This window comes from Lissotriton vulgaris, chromosome 10 (genome assembly GCF_964263255.1).
Source record: "Lissotriton vulgaris chromosome 10, aLisVul1.2, whole genome shotgun sequence".
In the NCBI taxonomy this organism is placed as follows: Eukaryota; Metazoa; Chordata; class Amphibia; order Caudata; family Salamandridae; genus Lissotriton; species Lissotriton vulgaris.
This window is the reverse complement of record NC_141698.1, coordinates 99,202,247-99,222,308: the sequence shown is the minus strand read 5'-3', so window position 1 is coordinate 99,222,308 and position 20,062 is coordinate 99,202,247. Positions and strand designations below refer to the sequence as shown.

Here is a 20,062-nt window from a genome sequence, read left to right as displayed (position 1 = left end):
CTGGGCATTGCAGAGAGGAGTGAAGGTATCGAGATAGATATATATATATATATATATATATATATATCATACTTCAGAGATGGACCATTTGCTGGACCAATTGTACTAGCCTGATAGCAAGAAACAGCTCTGCAGTAGTAGCAGATCTGCCTGTTCAAATCCCCACTTAAGTTAATAGCCTGCAACAGGGGTGTATAATGCTGCTGGAAGTATATGGTATTACCCACACTATGAAGGTCTACCCTGTGTACATATATAGAGGAATGTAATTTGACACAAATGGGGCACATTATCAAAGACACCAGTGTTTAAGGCACCCACAAGCTTCCCACAGCTGATCCACCACCAAACGATCAACAAAAGTGGAGGAAGCATGAGGACCAACAACATATGCCCCCCCAAGTCTGCTTAAGCCCTGAATGAGCGCTGCAGATATACACCACCAAGGTTGCCTTATGCCCACCTACGGCCACTGACTGGTATAGTGCTTTTTTAATTACATTGCCCATTTCTTGGAATTGTCTTAACATTACTATATTTGTAAGCAGCATTTTAAATAGGTGCATTTGAGATGTCTTTTTAAAACCTATATATTTTTGAGGTTCAAACAGTTATTAGAAGAAGCATCATTACAATGCATTTAGTAGTATTAGAAAATGCCTGACATATTGTTATGATGTATGTCCTATTGATCTTCTTGCGTTGCCCGTATCAAAACATAATGAATATATATTGTATTTCCATTAACCAAGGCCTTCCTAACTTATCAACTGCGCACTTAATGTTCAAAGCGAATTACAGCGCCTAAGGTACTAGTGGTCCAATGTATATCTGTTTTGCCTTCTATTCCACCAGAGTAGTGGGCATTCTCACACGACGCTGTTGGCCCAGCAGACATGTGTTATGAATGTTAGGAGTCATGTCTTCAGGGATGGGTGTTAATAAAACGTAAAGGACATGTTGGTCTAGCTGATTCTGCTTCAACGTCACAAGACGCAAGCACACTGAGATCCACTGGAAAATTATTGGGGTGTGGGTGCCTCGGAACGTACTCCAAGCATGTGTAGATGCATCCTCTTAGAAAATCTGTTTTAATCTGGGTGCCATGGTCTGCTGGATTGCAACTAATCCTATTGCCCTCTTACAAATCCTAAATAATCATCCTGAGTGCCCATTCCTGCATGGCGTAACCTTTTCTGAGCTTGCCTACTCATCCCACTCCCATAAATCACAATTTCCCCTCCTGTGTAACCTCTACTTTCAATCTCACAATATCTCACCTCCTCCACCCTATTTACTTACCCATTGTTTCCACTTGCATGAACTCACTCAAGTAGTTACAACGAACTCCTATTAACTTAATCCAATAGTAGAAACTGGTGTAGAAAAGGCTTTGATTTCCTCCTAAAACTAGACTAACCAGATAATCAACAAATGTACAACAATATCAATGGATTAGCCACTAACTTCGGGTTACAGATTAGCATGCTACTTCTCACCATGAAGCATTTCAGTGCCTGATCAGGGGTAGTAAGTGCTATAAACATGCACTTAAAGTACAATTGGATGGGATCTACTTAGATGTGATTTACAAAGTCATTATCACCAATTATTACGTAGATCTAGAATAATGCAGTCCAGAACTTGTTCTTATAAAGGTAATCAAGGTAAGAAGGCAGCCATTAACGTGTCCTTGTGTGTTTTTGCACATGTAAAGTGTTACTGAGATGGGAGTAGAGGTTTCCACAAAGGAAATAGATATGGAAAGGTCAAACTGTGAGCCCTGTAACTGCTGGGCACAGGATAACCAGGGTGGAGGAGTGACAGCACATAGGGTGGTGTTAGATACTATAGGTGTTACTGATTCCGGTACCAACTACACCTACATCTGCACATCTATTCTAATGTCATTGCACACAGTTTTTTTCTGTATCCTGTGGCAAACGGCATATGGCAGTAATAATTAGCAAATCGCTTTTTGGGGGCTCATCCTCTCATCTGCTTGATCACACAGAGCACTTTGCACAAATCATAAAAGAACCAAGCTAACATGAGCCGGCTTGTTATGGAAAGTCTTGTGCGTTTAGTAAATGGTGAGGGTATTAGTTCGCAAAAGAAAAAATGCTTTTGTTATATAAAGTGATATGTGCAACATTAATACCATAATCTGTGTGTGTGTAAAAAAAAAAATATATATATATATATACACATAAATATATATTTGTGATTGTGTGTATAGTTTTTTTGCATAGATAGATAGTTGGCTGTTGTCATATTTTCCTCCTTCGCCATAAATGAACGTTGAAATAAAAATCCATCTAACTTTGTTATTTTGTGGCGGTAATTATAGATTTCCACCTGTTTCTGTCCCTTTTTCTTGTTATCTTCTGCCTTACCCTTGTTATCTTCTGCCTTACCCATGTTATCTTCTGCCTTATTTACCTTGGCCAGCTTCCCCCTTTCCTCATCCTGTCCACCCACTCTCTCTCCTCTCTCCTCCTCCTTGTCCCGCTCCTCTTTCCACAAGTGCCTCACTGTCTGTTGCGTTTACCTTTGCTCTCCATTGGTTCTCTTCGCAGATGAACGCCACGGCTTCCACGGTGTCTGCCACTGCCGCCCCCACTGAAGGAAGACCGTTCCTTTCCAGTCTGGCGGTGGCAGCGCTTCAGAGCACCCTCTCCCCACTTACTGCCAGTTCCCAGCCACCTCAAGTTGTCGCCATGCCCCTACCACTGACAGACGCCCAGAACGCCACCAATGGACAGCAAATCTTCCTGACGACGCCCGCCGCACAAGGGATCTCTGGAGTCTTCGTATGGTCCGCATTGATCCTGACTTGCCACCAGGTAAGTCACCCCAATGATGATAGAGGATTCACCACAAATCTAATTGTTGTGTGGTGCTCAGGATTGTCCCAGGAGGATTTTGAGCTTCTAAGTGCCACCGATGACAGAGGAGAGGCTGGGATAGTGTATTGGAAGCCGAAGACATTTGTTTAAGTAATAGCTCGAGTCCTAATCTCTTGCCTTTTATTTGATAATTTTATCAGTTATATTTGTTGCTTGAAGTTTCCACACCTGTAAGTTCTGTAATGTTTTATAGACCAGTGTTCTCAGATGGAAAGAAGAAGTAGTGAGTAATATTACAGATCCGCCTACTGTAAATTTCGCTCCTGTTACCCACCCACCTGACATCAAGGTGCAGGGACGATATCTCTGACTGTTACCAGCCAGGTTGAACTTTGTTCCCTGGCCTGCTGATAAGTTGGTCATTCCTCTTCCCCTCCCCTTCTCCTGTGACTTAGTTTATCTAACGCATGAGTCATTGTGTGTTTGTATGCCATTAATAGATACGTCATGTGTTGATTCTTCCTTGCCCTAAAGGTGCCAAAGCCGGAGGGCGTGTTTATCAGCATGCTGCAGTGAGGTAGAAGTATTTAACCTTTTTTTATTTTTTTATTTTACTTTTTACTTCATAGATCTACCTGCACCTTAAAAACTATACCATTCCCAATGAACAGCGGTACATTATCCGGATACTCTTCATCGTTCCCATTTACTCCTTTGACTCCTGGCTCAGCCTCTTGTTCCTCGGCAACAACCAGTATTATGTCTACTTCGATTCAGTGCGAGACTGCTACGAAGGTGAGTACCATCAGTGTTACATATACACAAAGCGTACCTGCAATTGGACCCACAGAAAGAAGAGCCCTCCTATCCAATAATAATGATATTAAGTCAGATGATGTGGAGACCACAAATCCGTACTGTATCTAACCACCCAATGGACAAGGAAAAAATCTAATCGACCGCTCATCTAGGAATTTTATACTGCTTGGCTTCCAGTCCTACAGTTTTGTTACTGTTCTAGGCGGTGATTCTGCTTTCCTAAAGTAACTCTTTAAGACTTCCTAAAAATGAGCCTAAACAAATTCTAGCGCAGACTTCCAAGTGGTCCCAGAAAGATTTCCCAGTTCTTTCATAAGAAACCCAAAATAATCCAGTTGGAAGCATTTAACACTCCCAACGAAATGCAGGGCTACTCTGCACCTGCAGTTGAACTATTTTTTTTTTTTAAACCGATTTTATTGATTGCATAGTAAGCATATATTCTGCAACGCTCTGTCACCCAGACACAATTACCATCATCATTGGACAAATCACAAATGCAGGCATTTTTTAAAAAGGAAATAAAATGTACAAACAAATAGTGCATCAAACTGGTCCCCCCCCCACCAACCCCAACTCCCACCCCCCCCCCTGTGCGCTGCTACCTGCTCCATTCAAGTAATACACCTCCAGTGCACAATACATATCCTGCACCGATAAGTACACAGTTTGGCCATGATTGTCCGGCTATATCCGAGGCTGGTCTGTAGTGTCCTCGGGTGGCGGGTCTAGTTCCAGTCCACGATAGTCTGCCCACCTCTTCCAGATCTTAAAATGTTTACGCGGGCAGCCCCTAGCCACAAAGATGGGCTGCTCCAGCCCCATGCTGAAGTCCATACCATTTTTCCATGCCGCTAGCGATGGAGCCTGAGGCGCCTTCCATGAGCGTGCTATATCCCTTTTTGCTAATGTTAAGCCCAGTAGAAGTAAGTGGCGCTTGTACCTTTTGCGTCCCACCCCAGCCATGGCGTGTAGCAGTGTCAATTTAGGGTCTCTCTGAAGTACCCAGGCTAGGACTTTGTCTAAACACCGAAGCACCCCCGTCCAGAATCTCTGCTGCGCCTTGCATTCCCACACTGTATGCAGTAACGTTCCAACCTCCGACCCACACCTAAGGCAATCCGGGGACGCAATCAAACCCGCCCTCCACAAGCGCTGCCTAGTGTAATATGTGCGGTGTAGGTACCTAAATTGAATGAGTCGCAAGCGTGTGGAGATTGCAGCTCCTTTAGGGCTCTCCAGTGCCTCCACCCAATCCTCCTCATCCAATTCCCCAACATCTTCTTCCCATATTGCTTTAAGGTGTTGCAGATCGGTGGAGCAGTGCGTACAATGGTTTGGTAGATTCTGGACAGTTTCTTGTCGGGTAGCTCCCCCATGAAAACTTTGGCCTCTAGCGGGTTAAACTCTGGGAGGTCCTCCAGCCCCGCTATATATGGCGTCAGAGCATGAATGAATTGAAGATATTTATAGAATTGAGTTCTCGGCATATCGAATTCAACCCGCAGATCATCGAAGGACTTGAGCACACCCCCGGACATGACGTCTCCTACGGTAGATATGCCGATCGCGTCCCATCCCCAGAAGCCTATCCGTGTGTCCATCTGAGGTAATCGGCCATTATGCCATAGTGGGGTTTCCTGGGTGAGCACATTCCACCAACCCATCCTACGTAGTGCCTGCCTCCAAACTCGATAAACCACTTGTGTCATTGATGGTAGAGATTTCCTGAGGGGCGCCGAGTACAGCAGTGTGTTGACACACGCGGTGCCCATCAATGCCCTCTCCACTGCGTAAGCGGGGTCGCTTCTATCCGTATACCACCAGTCATTTAAGACCAATAGGTGGGATGCCTGGTAATATGATAGGACATCTGAAGTGGCCAGGCCCCCGGTATAGGTTGACCGGAAGCAAGTCCGCAGGGCAACCCGTGCCGCTCCCCCTTCCCACAGGAACCGACTGAGCGCTGAATTAAGGCGCCGGAACCAACTCTGCGCAATCAGGACTGGGTGATTCTGCAGTTGGTAGACCAGACCTGGGAGTGCCACCATCTTAAAGATGGCCGATCTACCATGAATGGAAAGTGGCATCTTGGACCACACCTTAAGGTCTTCTCGAGTGCGCTCCCAGACCGGGGTGATGTTGCGCTCCATAGCAGCGGTCGCGTCCTCGAATAGGAACACTCCCAAATATTTCACGCCGTCCGTGGCTATCTGGAGCTCACTCTCCCAGTCCCCCACTGGCTGCAGACCGCCCAAGATCCAGAGTGTAGACTTCCGGGGATTCATATACAATTCAGAGGTTTCGCCAAAAATTTGTAGGATTCCCAGGAGACGGGGCCCGCCGCCCGAGCGCTCCAGATCAGTGAGAAAAAATAACACATCGTTGGCGTATAGCACTATTCTATCCATCGCGCCAACCGCCTATTGGAATCCCCGGAGCTGAGCATCTATTTGCACCCAAGCCGCAAGGGGCTCCATAGCCAGCGCGAATAGATATGGAGAGAGGGGTCAGCCCTGCCTTGTCCCAAGCTTGATCCTGAAGGAGCGGGATATCTCTCCCCCTACTCGCATCGCTGCTGCGAGGTCCGTGTACAGGAGCCGCACATATGTAAAAAATCGAGGGCCCAGGTTCAGACGTCCCAGCAAGGCAAACAAGTACGTCCAGCTCAGGGAGTCGAAAGCCCTATCCATGTCCGCTAAGAACAGCGCTGCCTGTTCCCCTAGTCTTCGCCACGCCGACACCGCGACCTGAGCGCGTCTTATATTATGGTGAGTGGACCGCTGCGGCATAAAGCCGGCCTTGTCCGGATATAGCAGGTCGGTGATGTATGGCTTAAGCCTATTGGCGAGAACCTTGGCCAGTATCTTGGCCTCCCTGTTGAGCAGGGAGATCGGGCGGTAGGACGCGTGGCTCTCAGGGGGTCGCCCCGGCTTCAAGAAAACCACCACCTCCACGTGTCGCCAGTCCGGTGGCAGCGTACCATTCTCCAGCGCTTCTTCTATAACCGGGCGGAAATGTGGGCTCAGTTGCGTTGCGAAGCGCCGAAAAAATTCACTAGGGAACCTGTTCGGGCCAGGCGCTTTCCTCGGATTCAATTCGCCCAACGCTGTGGCTAGCTCAGCATCTGTCAGGGGGCAGTCCAGTATCTCACGAGCCTCGTCCGAGACGGCCCTTGGTGGAAGGTCATCGATAAATCGTTGTACGACCGCTGCTTCCAAACATTCCTGTGGCGCGTATAAAGCCTCATAATATGTAGCAAAGCTTCCGGCCATCGCCACCGGCTCCAGAATAGGCTCCCCATCTAGTCCCACTATCTGGGGCAGGGGTTGGGCGTGCATGATGCCCTGACATAGACGATGCAGCATCTTGCAGGACTTATCGCCCCATTGGTATATAAGACTACGCGTAGCCAGCCAAGCCTGCCTGGCTTCGTCTAGCAGCACTGCAGTATATTGTTGTTGTGCCAGAGCCCGCTGGCTCCTGGCTAGCCCCCCATCCTCCTCTCTGCCCCTACGCTACAGCGCCTCCAGGTCAGCCTCGCGCCGCACTAGGTCACTACAGTTATGAGCCTAGAGGTAATGCGCCAGAGAATTGCGCTGCGATTGTCGACGGCGTTTCGATCCTCAGTGAATTGGGATCCTCTTCAGGACAGGGTTGACAATTGATGGAGTGCTGAAGTTGAAGAAAAAACGCTGGCACTGGGTAGTTACCAGTCGTAAAGAAACTTTGGATGCAGGCGATCAGAGGATTGAGCAGTGATCCGTCCCGGGGGAGTTCAAGTCTCATAAATTGAAGCCGGTGCACTACCCTCCGTGCGAGTCGGAACTCGCACTACTGATTAAGTCTGCCCCAGCGCAAGATTCACTCAGGCGCTGCACCGGCTTCATAACTGTGTTCTACTTGAAATATTGAAATAATGTTAATTTAATTTTGTGCCTTTACTGTATATTCCTTGTCACTTTGCGCCGATCACGCTGTTCACCACGTTCACTTGCGTCGCCACTTTCACTTTATTATCACCTTGTCACCAAGTGCCATTTGGGTTGTCTCATGAATGCTTTCATGTACAGTGCTGCTTTTTAACTGTATCCCCATTTGAAACAAAAACGGTGATTAATAAGCCTTTCACGAATGAATTGAGACTCCTTGTTGTCCTTTGCCTGTAATGCTTGATGCATGCACACTTGAAATTGCCTTATCTATTGATACCTATTGGGACATTGTGCTTTTTATACACCCAGAGGGAAAGCAGCTTCTCAACCAGGGGCCACTGTAACGGTGGCGGGGCATATACACTACCAATGAGTACTGGGTCTCCTCCAATCTCTCCATGCACAAATACAAATCTGCCCTGCGCGTCAGTCCATGTACGTTTGAGCGAAAGGGACCCTACGGTGTATAAGGACTGCCACCCCTCGTGATCTCCTCGTGAACCCAGAATGGTATGCGTGTGTGAACCCATTTCTCTGAAGGCACAGCGCCTTGGTACCGAGTAAGTGTGTTTCTTGCAGGAGGAGTATATCCGTCCCCCTCCTCTTGGCCCACGTAAATGCAGCCCCCCTCTTCACCTTGTCCAGCATCCCCCGCACATTCCAGCTCATGATCCGTGTCCCACCCGGGCCTAGCAGCACTCCTTCACCATCAAGAGACATTTGTGTCGTACAATGTGTCGCAGCCCAACCCTACGCCGGCAGCCCTGGCAAATCTGAAGACTGTCAGCAAGCAGCAATTTCAGCGCAATCCCTCTCCCCTTCCCTCGAAACCAACCCCCAACTTCTCCCCAACCTCCCCCCACCCCGCACCTCCCAAACGTGGAAGCACCTGTCGTGGTCGAAGCATGGTCCTGGCCCCAACTGGGAGCCAAGCACCACCCCCTCCGAAGAAACCCCTCACAGCAGCCCATATGGAACTAGGCTGTTGCTCCCTCACCAACCAAACCATGTGTGGCCACCAGCCTCGGCAGCATTGTGTCTGGTCATCTTATGTAAGCATTAAAGCGAATCACATGTCAGGTCCCTCAAAAGTCAAGGCACATCCTCCTGGACTTCCGGCGCATCCTCATCTTGGCGTGTGGTTGATCTAGACTTCGAGCTACGGCTCGAGCATGATCGGCCCCTGCGCTTACGCCGACCCTCCGGCCTCTCACGGCCGAGTTGCTCGCGGAGGAGTTGGACTCCCCGCCCTTCGCCATGTTAGTCCGAATCTTAACAGTCTCATCCTTCCACTGGAAGACCTCCTCTGGAGTGTCGAAGAAGAAGGTGCAGGACCGGAAGACGGCCCTCAACCTTGCAGGATATAGCAAAGCATACTGCAGCTGCAGGCCGCTGAGGCGAGCCTTGGCCGCAGTGAATGATTGGCGTTGTTGTTGCACTTGTTAAGTGTAGTCCGGAAAAATCAGGATACTTGCGTTGTCGTATGTGAGTTTGCCCTTCAGTCTCGCCTGTTTCAGTACCGTGTCTCTATCAGCATAGTTCAGGAGTTTAGCGATCATGGGGCGCGGGCACGCGCCAGCCAGGGGCTTTTGTGTCAGTGCCCGGTGGGCCCTCTCAATCACGAAGCAGCGGGAGAGAGCGTCTGGTGGATTCCAGCTCTCTAGCCATTGTGTCAAGAAGCTCTCTGCGTTGCCTTTGTCACAATCTTCTGGGAAGCCTATAAATCGTAAGTTGCTTCGCCGTGCACGTCCCTCCGCCTCCTCCGCTCTTTGGACAAGACCCTTCTGAGTCCTCTCCAGGACTCTTCTTCAGGGAGGATACGTCGTCCTCCATCTCCGTTATGCGAGTCTCTGTGCCTGTAATTCGTTCCACTGCATTCCGCAGATCTTGTCGGATAAGCATGACATCAGAGCCCACTGCCCCAATCTTGGCGTGCAGCACGTCCCTGGACTGCGTGATCGCCGCCATAAGTGCTGCGTCGTCCGCACCTGCGACTGTGCTCCCTTTGCACCGGCCGCCTCTGTGAATTTATCAATTGTCCCTTGTTTGCCCTGGCCACCGCCGCCTCTCGTCATGTTGCTCTCGGTGTGTGGCCCGCTCCCGACACGAGGCCCCAGGTTCAAATATGGTCGCCAACTGGCGGTCTCTCGTTCAAGAGAAGGCAGGGGGGAAGGGAGGGGGGAGGGGGGGCCCCCACGAGTGTCTCCGATGGCGTCCAGTGGACCACAATGGTACCGATCAGCGTGCACCACTCTGTGACCCAGGTCTCGACCTCAATCCAGGCTCAACGCCACCAACAGCTTTAAACTGGGGTCTGATGAGACTCCTGAGTATCGGCCCCCAGCCGCAGTATCCCTACTCCCTGTGGCCTGACCGTCTGCCGAACGGCTCACTAGGCAGCGAAGTCCCCGCACCGACCCGGGAAAGTGGTAGCGTCTCTTGTCTGTTCTAGCGCCTCCCTCGGCTATTCAGCGCCGTCGCCCCCCCTTCTACCGGATGGCTCCGCTCTCCGGGCGTCCCCGGCGACTCCCGACTAGGGCCTCCACCGGGCTCGTCTCGTCCCCACACCTCTCGCCGCCGTACCGCAGGATACTCTGTCCCCGGGGGCACCCGGCCTCCGGGGACGCGATGGCGCCGCGCCGCCTCTGCTCCCGGCACTGCTGCTCCAAGTTGTCGGGCTACACCAAAATCGAGGTCCCGGCTTTATAGGCAGCACTGGATCGCTCTGATTGGGGGCGAAGCCCGGGCCGCTGGAGCCAGACCCGTCACCTCCTCTCGCCATCGGGATATGTCCACGGGATTGGGCACCAATCTGGATCGTCTGGACCTGCTTGCAATGACCAGGGCCAGGATATTTATGCAGGATATTCACAGGCTGGTCGGAGCTCACGCTCTACACGACCGCCATGCTCGCTGGCTAAGCCACACCCCCTGCAGTTGAACTATTTGAGTGTATTTTATTTTTCTCTTTAGCTGCCAACTCTGAGCCCAAAGTGACATTGAAGACAGCAGGGGGTAGGAGGATGTGACATTTGGCTGATTGAATCTTCAGGTCACAAAAAGAATTTAGAACTTTTTTGAAAAAGTTCCTCTGAGTGTATCCACTCAATAGTGTTTGACCATGTCAACAGCTGCAATCGTAAGGTTGTGAGAGTGCTAGCCTTTTAATAAAAGGTATGTGGGCAACAACTGAAAGTTAAGTCCAACCATGAGCCGATCATGGAAGTAGGGTGCATTGTGGGAAGTTATATGTAAAAGAATGAAAAAGCTTTGGTTCCCATCCAAACAGAAAATAGTTGAGTAGTGTGTGATGCATAACATTTGTTTTGAACTGAGCTAGTCACCCATTCAATGAATGTTTTTATGCAGCAAAAACTGAGGCGAAACGTGTAAATACACTGGGCCCATCTAGTATGTCAGCCTTTGACCTCCTGAATTACCACTGACCCATGTGCTGCCTAGCTTTTCTGTGACATGCCTAGCATTAAGAGTCTGTTTCAATCAATCAGGGAATTGTACACGTGCTACTCCCCCGTGAGGGTCTCAAGGCGCTTAGGGGGTGGGGGAGGGAGATCTGTTTAGCCGAAGAGCCCGGTCTTGTTTCTGCTAAAGTCCATTTAGGACATGATGACCACTTAACCCTTACCCCCTGTGCCAGCAGACTGTGCTATGCTGCTTCTCCCTATGGTATGTTATTGGGTTCCATAAAGTGCAAACAGCTGCCCAAAAGGGCTTCCCAGCGCTAACAGAAAGAGGCTGACAGCATGATTGGGATTGGCCTGAGTAGTTTGTCTAAAGAGGTGTCTGTAGCTGCTTCCTGAAGCTCAACAAATTGTTGTTGGACCTAATGAATACTTTTGTGAATCCTGGAGCCACTCTGCTCCCTGTTTCTTCCATAATTGAATGTCCCTGGCATTTTGTCTGACTTCAGTGAGGTCCTTGGCTCCCTCTAAACCTTAAGTGTGCTTCCGCTGCAGGTACGGACTCCAATATAATAGGCTTCATATAATTGAGTCTCCAGATATTTATGCACCAACATAGACCATGTTAACATTGCCATCTAATTGGTTTACCCTGGGGTGTGCTCCCTTGCTAGAACAGTTACTCAGTATTTACATATTTGGGATGTCTGCTCATACAGACTAGTTTATTAGGCGCTATACAGATTTAATTTGTTGTTGTGTACAGCATTAGAAGCCAGTACCAACTAAGATGGTTCGTCTACTCTCAAAACCTTTAATGGAAGTTAAACATCTGGATAACATAAGATCACCCCAATACAAGTGGAAGTGTACTAATCGTTGAAATGAAAGGGGATTGATTACCTTACTGAAAATTGATCAAGTTGCAAGGACTTAAATTACTATAAAGCAATTGGCTGGGGAAAGGCACAACTCCTTGACAAATCTGACATCTTTCATTGGGTGTAGCCACAATCTGCATTAATACTTTTGAAACGGTCAGACCTATCTTACTGTCTATCTATGTTCTGAGAGTCGAAATCTGTAAACTTTTCAAATCCATTACTTTAAGGCAGCTAAGAAAGAGGCTATGTCCCTCCACTCACGGCTTGGTTTATTGTCCTAAGTTAGAGTTCACTACTAATTACAAATCTTTACATTTCTGGAGGAAAGTTTAAGAACTAAGTAGCACCCACGACCTGAATTTCCTCCTCGCTACTATGTGTAATGTGGAGGAATTTCCGCAGTTAAAATCTACTCCTTATTTAGAGATTCATACAGAAATTTGAGGATTTTCAGTTAACAAACTCTAAATCCAGTACAAAGTGTATTGTATTCAAATCGCACCTTCTTCCACTTGTGAGTTGAAATCCTTTCCACGTAGTTGGTGACTATTTAATCGGCTGCCGAGTAAATAGTGAATGTGCTCTGCTGTGTACCCAGCCGCTGGTGAAATAGTAAAGATTCTGCACTGTTTGGCCGGCGGCCTTGTAAATAGCACAGAAGCTTCACCATGTACCCGGCCACTGGCTTACGAGTGGGAGTTTGGCAAACTACCAAGCAAATAGCAAGGAAAGTTACTATTTATTCAGCTGCTGGCTACATAGTAGAGATTATGTACTTTTTGGCCAGAGGCCATGGAAACTGCAAAGAAACTTTTACTATTTACCTGGCTGTGGCTAAATAACAGTGTTTATTTATTGTTTGCCCAGAGATCAAGCAAATAACAAAGAAACGTCTAGATTTACCCAGCCCTAGGCTAAATATAAAACATTATGCATTATTTGTCCAGAGGTGAGACCAATTGCTAAGAAACATCACTCTTTAGCCTCTGCTGGCAAATAGCGGACATTATGTACAATTTGAACAGTGGCTACACAAATGGCAAATTCGCTTCATAATTTACATGGCTGCCGGCTGAATAGCATACATTAATAATTATTTGGCTGGTGGCCTTGCAAATAGCAAAGACATTTCAATATTTACCTGGCTGTTCTGTTGGCTAAATACAAGATATTATGAAAGATTCAGCCAGCGACTTTTTAAATATCAAACAAATAATTATTTTCCTGGCCACTGACTATGTAAAGAAAACTATGTGTTGTTTGGCAAATATGCCATGGCTACTAGCTAAATAGCAGTGAGTGCACTACTTGGCCAGTAGAAGTGCATATGTTACAGAAACGTCACTATTTACCTAGCTGCAGTCTAAACAGCGAAAAAAAAATATTATTATACCTAGCACAGATTTAAAAAGGCAGTTATTAGCAGGAAGTAGTGCAAACAAGGAGTGAACACAATTGGCACCCATCTCCCTAAGCAAGTTAGTGCTACAACGGAGTTAAGTGCAGTTAACATCCAAACAGCACTACCTCCTAGTTCAAAGGTCCCAAAAGCCACCCAAGAGAATGTGTTACAATTGAAACATACCCTCTTGTAGGCAGGAATCAGGTAGCCAGTTCACATGGGATAATAAGGTAGATTTATTGCAGACGTTATAGCTGTGGTTACAGGTTACAAGTTATACATCCATATCCCCACCAGGAGCAGCATCCTTACTGCTCAGCCCACTCTCCCCAGCTGACACTCTGACAGGCACTCATCAACATTCCATGATGACACCACACTGGCTGAGCAGCAGGACCTCGAGAATCTATGGAGAAGATGCATTGCAACTAAAGAGCGGATTATAAACACATCTCCATCCCATAGACACAATAATACAAATACAACAGGACGTTGGATGGAAAATAAAATAATCGATATGTCCCTAACAATTTTCCACACTCTATAAATTATTCATACATACATGGCAGGACCAGGAAAATATTCACACCCTCTGCTGCACTAAACCCTTGAACAAAATCGTGAAAATATAACTGGACGTAAGATGGAAAATAAAACAATGCTTCAGTCACAGACATTTTTTCCATAGTTTATAAATTATTCAAACAGATCCCACTCTATAATTTATTCATACATTCATGACGGCACCAGGGAAATACTTACACCTTGTACTACTCATATTTTTGGGAAACCTACAACCCGTTCCCCTTAACTGCGTACTCTTGCAGGACACCCTCACTCTACTGCATACCCTACAGAACCAGGGAACTCAACACTCACCCACTAATGCATACCCTACAGAACCAGGGAACTCAACACTCACCCACTAATGCATACCCTACGGAACCCAACACTCGCCCACTAATGCATACCCTACAGAACCAGGGAACTCAACACTCACCCACTAATGCATACCCTACAGAACCAGGGAACTCAACACTCACCCACTAATGCATACCCTACAGAACCAGGGAACTCAACACTCACCCACTAATGCATACCCTACAGAACCATGGAACTCAACACTCCCCCACTAATGCATACCCTACAGAACCAGGGAACTCAACACTCACCCACTAATGCATACCCTACAGAACCAGGGAACTCAACACTCACCCACTAATGCATACCATGCAGGACCAGGGAACTTAACAACAATTGCCCCCAACTGCATACCTTGCAGGCTTAGGGTTAGCCCCCCTACTGCATACCTCCTTGGGACCAGGGTGTGTACAGCAAAACCCAGACTCAATCATGGCCACGTCTCCTCACCAAAACTCCTGCACACTCATATCGGAGCAGGAACACACAATTTGAACTCGGGATTTCTATGGACGATGACGAGGGACATTTAAAAGGCTACATGTTCTCAAAATACCTCTTTTTCAGTCCTGGATTTTTCATACAGCTAATAAGAACATTCAGGTGTTAGTCATTTTGATTCAGGTCAATTAAGCAAATCAGACTAAAAAACTTGAAAAAATAGCTTGTAAAAATAAAGGCTGGAACTGGAAAAGTTGTATCAGAGTGTATGGTGCAATTTGATATTTAGGTGAACAGCTGCATAGGACCCCCTCAATTGAGAGGCTTCGTTTCAATTTAATGACAGAGAAAAGTACAACTATATAGCTTGCAAAACTAGAAGCGATATACCTAGCCTAATGTCAGCCAATGTTCTGTAAAATACCTCTGTAGCTATGTTCAACAAGTAAATTAACTATAATTAAGTGACTGCGTTGTTGGTAAGGATATCAACATTTGAGCCTAATTCCTTAAAAACAAAGTAACCAGGAAAGTGGATTAAGGATATATCCTGCGTAATCCGATTTCTAAATTTGTGAATCTTAAATCCTCCTCTGGGCATTGCCTTTCTGGGCAGAGTTGATGTTACAATCTCATGCGTATCGATTATCTTCAAGCTACGTATTTTATGGATTTTTAACTAATAGTGCAGCACTGATTTGATCCTGCGGTGCATTGACTACAGAGTCAATACATTAGCCACAAAGGTGTACTACTGTTGTGCCTCTGTGCCTTTTATATTTTCTGCATGTGAATAAGGTGCAAGCAGTCTTTCAACTGGCCACTCTCTGCATGCCATAGACTGACAATGAAATGATTCTTCGTTTTCTATGCAGATGGTGTGGTGCTTGTGATACTTGTAAAACTTTTAAAAATTTTCTGTATTCCTCATATACCAATTTGGGTGCTCTAGACGGAGATCCTCTCCCCTCCCCCTGGCATCACGATGTTACGCCCACAAAATTCGACGCCAGAGAGAGCCGGAAAAAGATACTCCCCTCTAGTGTTTACTGTTTGCTTTATCCACCTCAGCCTCTGTGACTTGGCGACCCTCGGATTGGTTGAGGACTAAGCACCAACAGTACCCAGGTGAAATCATCGGAATAGTCTCATCTGTTCTGCCATGCCACAAGGAGCTCCCAGATCTTAGACTCTGAGGAATTATCACATGCTATATCAGACTCACTAATATAAATAATGTACTTTAAACAATCAGAGAAAGTGGGAGCATCTTCAGATTTCCATACTTTACATATTTCTCGCCTAGCCAATAACATCACATAGAAAATAAATTTAGTCTGCTGATTTACAAGCTGGTAACCCGTCCCCAGACCGAACAGAATCATTGCCGGTGAAACCACGATCCGTGTTCCTAGTACATCCATCAAAAAACCCTCAATTTTTTTCCAAAATAAGTTAAGGCTAGGGCATTCCACAAACATATGCAAATCATCTGCCTCTAACGATTTACACCTTGGGCAGCTATATTGTAGGTTTGTAATCTTTGTCAGTTTTTTGGGGGAGAAATACACCCTGTACAGTGTGAACAGATGGTTTCGTTTAAGAGGAGCGGATTTTACTATTCCGTTCACCAGACTAAAAGAGTCCCCCCACAAGTCTACCAGTTTGTTGCTATCCAGCCCCACAACATTTCCCCAGAGATTCTGAAGTTCCAAATCAGTAACTCCCTCTTTTTCCATCAAAGTCTCATACCAAAAAGCGAGTTCTTTATCCCAACGCCCCTTTCTATTTACAAAATCAAATTTCGGGTTAGATGTACAATCCCATATTTCCGTAGACCACCAGCTTGACAGCTGGTAATATTTAAATCTTGTAAGGGTTCCTCCCGTCAACAGAGAGAGGGAATCCCACCCCAATAGCTGTTGATCATTTTGTAAATCTTTCCACTGCATTAACCCTGCTAATTTGAGAGGGGTTGACAGTTGGTCTCTAAGGCATTCTGGGGTCCCTGGAGAGTCCCATATTGGGGCCTGAGAGGCGTAGTATGGAATTTGTAATTTTCTCCTGAAGAAAACCCAATTCTTCAGAGCCGTGACTAATACCTTTAGCCTGACCTTTTTGTAAAATCTGGGGTCTCCAAACTTGAATAAAAAGTATTCGTGGCCTTGGGGGATACCATGCAATATTGCTTGAAACAAACGTCCCAAAAAAGATGTATCTGCCTTGCCTGCCATAACTCTGAAATTTTTAAAGTGGAAGGAATGGGCATAATGCAAGATGTCAGGTAGCGCCAGACCTCCCATTTTTAATTGTCTTCTTAACTTTTTAGCAGAGATTCTGGGCATTTTGGAATTCCAGATGAATGAACCTATTTTTCCTTGTAGTTTTCCCACCACCTTTGTGTCGAACGATAAGGGTATTGAATTAAACAAGAAGGTTACCTTTGGTAGTATAATCATCTTTATAAGATTAACCCTCCCGAAGATGTTTAATGGGAGCCCGGACCAACGCTGTAATTGACCACAAATTTCCTTATACACCTTGTCCAGATTAACTATCGATATCTGAGTAATGTCCTGGACTAACTGAATCCCAAGGTACCTCATCCTTATTTTTGTTTCAGGCAACCCTGCCTCCTGGTTCCATTGCATGATTTCCGTTTTATCCTTATTTATTCTATAACCAGAGGTCTTTCCAAAACCTTCTGCATGTTCAAAAGTCTAGGTATTGCTACCTCAGGATTGGAAGTGAACATTAAGAGGTCATCTGCATATAGGGCGAATTTTAGATCCAGATTGTTTATTGAAAAGGGTTTTATCAAATGATCTGCCCTTAGTTTATTCACTAATGGCTCGATATATAAATTAAACAATAGGGGGGAAAGGGGGCATCCCTGCCTAGTGCCCCTTGATATTTCAACCCAATCTGAGAGCGTCCCATTTACAAAAATCCTTGCCTTTGGGTTCAAGTACAGTGCTTTTATAGAGGTGATGAAGTTAGTAGGTAAGCCGAATGCGGACAATACATCCCAGAGATAATCCCAATTTACCTGATCGAATGCCTTTGCGGCATCTATTGCTACGATAGTCAGCGGAAGTTTCTTATCAGTAGCATAGTCTATTGCTGTGATGGCCTGAAAAGTCAGCTCGTTAATCTGCCGACCTGGCATGAAACCCCTCTGATCCTCATGTATAATAGTTTTAATCATTTTGGCCAGCCTCGCCGCCAATACTCCTGCAAAAATTTTGTAATCAGTGTTCAGCAGGGAGATCGGCCTATATGATTCAATAATCAGGGGGTCCTTATTCGGCTTCAAGATTAAAGCAACTGAGGCCTCCAACCAGGTCTTTGGAATTGGTTCATCAGCTAAATATATTTTATTAAACAAGGAAGTGAGAACTGGGACGATTATCTCCGCACCAATTTGATATACCTCCACAGGGAGTCCATCCGGGCCAGCAGCTTTCCCTTTTGCCATCTTCTTCATCTGATTATGAACTTCCCCCTCTTTTATCTCAGATTTTATAAAATCGAAGTCGTCCTCCCGACACTGCGGAAGTCTGATCCCCTCCAACCATCCATCAACAACCAGATTAGATTTATCCTTGGTTTCAGAATATAAGGTCTGCATGTATCTTCTTGCCTCTTCCGATATTACTTCATTAGCATAGGAGACATCACCAGAGCTTTGCACTTTAAGGCCGTTGATTTGGTTTCAACGGTGCTTGTGATACTAACAAATAATGCATTAGAAAATGTATAGAAACATTTGAAATGTTTTCAGAATTATCATCACAAGAGATTGAAAAATTAAAGGAGTGGGATTATTCCATTATTTCATTGCACTCTCAAGATCAGACATGTTTAAATTAATTGAGACACGTCTGCATGGCTCTGGAAATGCTGTGCCACCTTGCCCTGTCAGTTATCCTTGCGATCCCTGTGTTCTAACTTGGTGAACTGAACAGACATTCCTATCCTTTGCAAGTACTCCATCCTTTTGCTTTTCTGATTGACGTAGCACTGATGAGCTGGTGGGCACCCAAATTGTATCCATTATGACAGATTGACTTCTGGCTGATCATCCCAGGCTGTACAGTTACAGTTTATTGTAGCAGCAGATTAATATTGCATAGGCCCAAGATTTTGTTTTTCTTTTCTCTTGCCTTCGTCATGTATGGAACTCAGTACGTGTTGTTTTCAGATATTGTTTGAATCATAGGGTTTATTTGAGCCCTGGTATGTGTTGCACTAGTTGGTGGTCCAGCTGCAGTAGGATGATTTAGGCCATGGTGGACATGCTGCCATGCACATATTGCTTCCTAAAGCCCATGTCCCTGAAACCAATTGTTTGTGGATGAGGAGAAAGCTGCAAATGTATTTCCTTTGTCTCATCAAGTTTCACTTTGCTCTAGTAAAACCCACTGATCCTCCATTTCCTATGTTGTTATCGGTCTCTGAGGCCAGATGAAGAGGGCTCACTTGTCTGGAATCAACAAAACAACTTTTACCAGTCCATACAGGTCTTATAGGAAATTCTTGGCTTCAGAATCCTAGAAATGATTTGCAACCAAAAAGGAACTTATTTGTGATTGTGCTTAAGTGTGAATAGAGTGCTACGTAAACAAACTGACAGAATGCTGAATAAATCATACATTTACCCTCAGTCAAGAGATCTGGGTTAAATCCATCGTTCTTTTGCTCACCATGCCACCCCAGTTTAGACCCAGCCATATGCAAATCAGTCTTGACCCTGTGCCTCATGGGAACAGTCCAGACTGAACTGCGAAGCGAGGTCCTCCCTGGACCAGGAACAAGCATCTTTCTGGGTATTACCCTTCATCATCCAGACTATAGCTTGAGTCCAGTGGCATAATGAGCAAGGGACCCACATCTGGGCATACCCCTCCCACTTAGGGTAAAAAGTGCCACGCAAACAAATGATGGGCGGAATGCTGAATAAATCATACATCCACCCCACTCAAGAAATCGGAGTTAAATCCACTGCTCTTTTGCGCACCATGCCACCCCAGTTTAGACCCAGTGAAGTGAAGCAGATCGGTTTAAGAAAGATAGGCCTTATTTTCAGTTGCATTCCATCTTTTTGGTGGGTGTGCTTGGTTAGTAGGTTGTGGGTTTGAAGTCTGGCCCACATACACAGGTGTGGTTGGCAGAATAGTGGATGATTGATGGAGTAAAACGTGTGGACATGTACCACCATTCTATAATGTGATTTATGAATGATCATCTGTGTGGGAACATCAAGGTTCATCCCTCCATAATAACTAAAGTTACACCATGCAATAGTCCAGAATCCTATACTGTAGACCTAAAACAGAGAGCATTCATTTGCAGAGAGTTGTACCAGCTATCCAACAATACTCTTCCC

At 46.0% G+C, this 20,062-nt stretch overlaps 1 protein-coding gene across 3 annotated transcripts in view; it reads left to right on the top strand.

Moving 5' to 3' along the window:
• Positions 1–20,062, top strand: part of TMEM184A (transmembrane protein 184A) — a 162,775-nt gene that overhangs the window by 65,532 nt on the left and 77,181 nt on the right. For all 3 annotated transcript variants that reach the window (XM_086940608.1, XM_086940606.1, XM_086940607.1), the window contains exons 2-3: positions 2,580–2,846; positions 3,479–3,644. In XM_086940608.1, the coding sequence (XP_086796734.1) occupies positions 2,580–2,846; positions 3,479–3,644 (433 nt within the window). The remainder of the gene's footprint in view (positions 1–2,579; positions 2,847–3,478; positions 3,645–20,062) is intronic.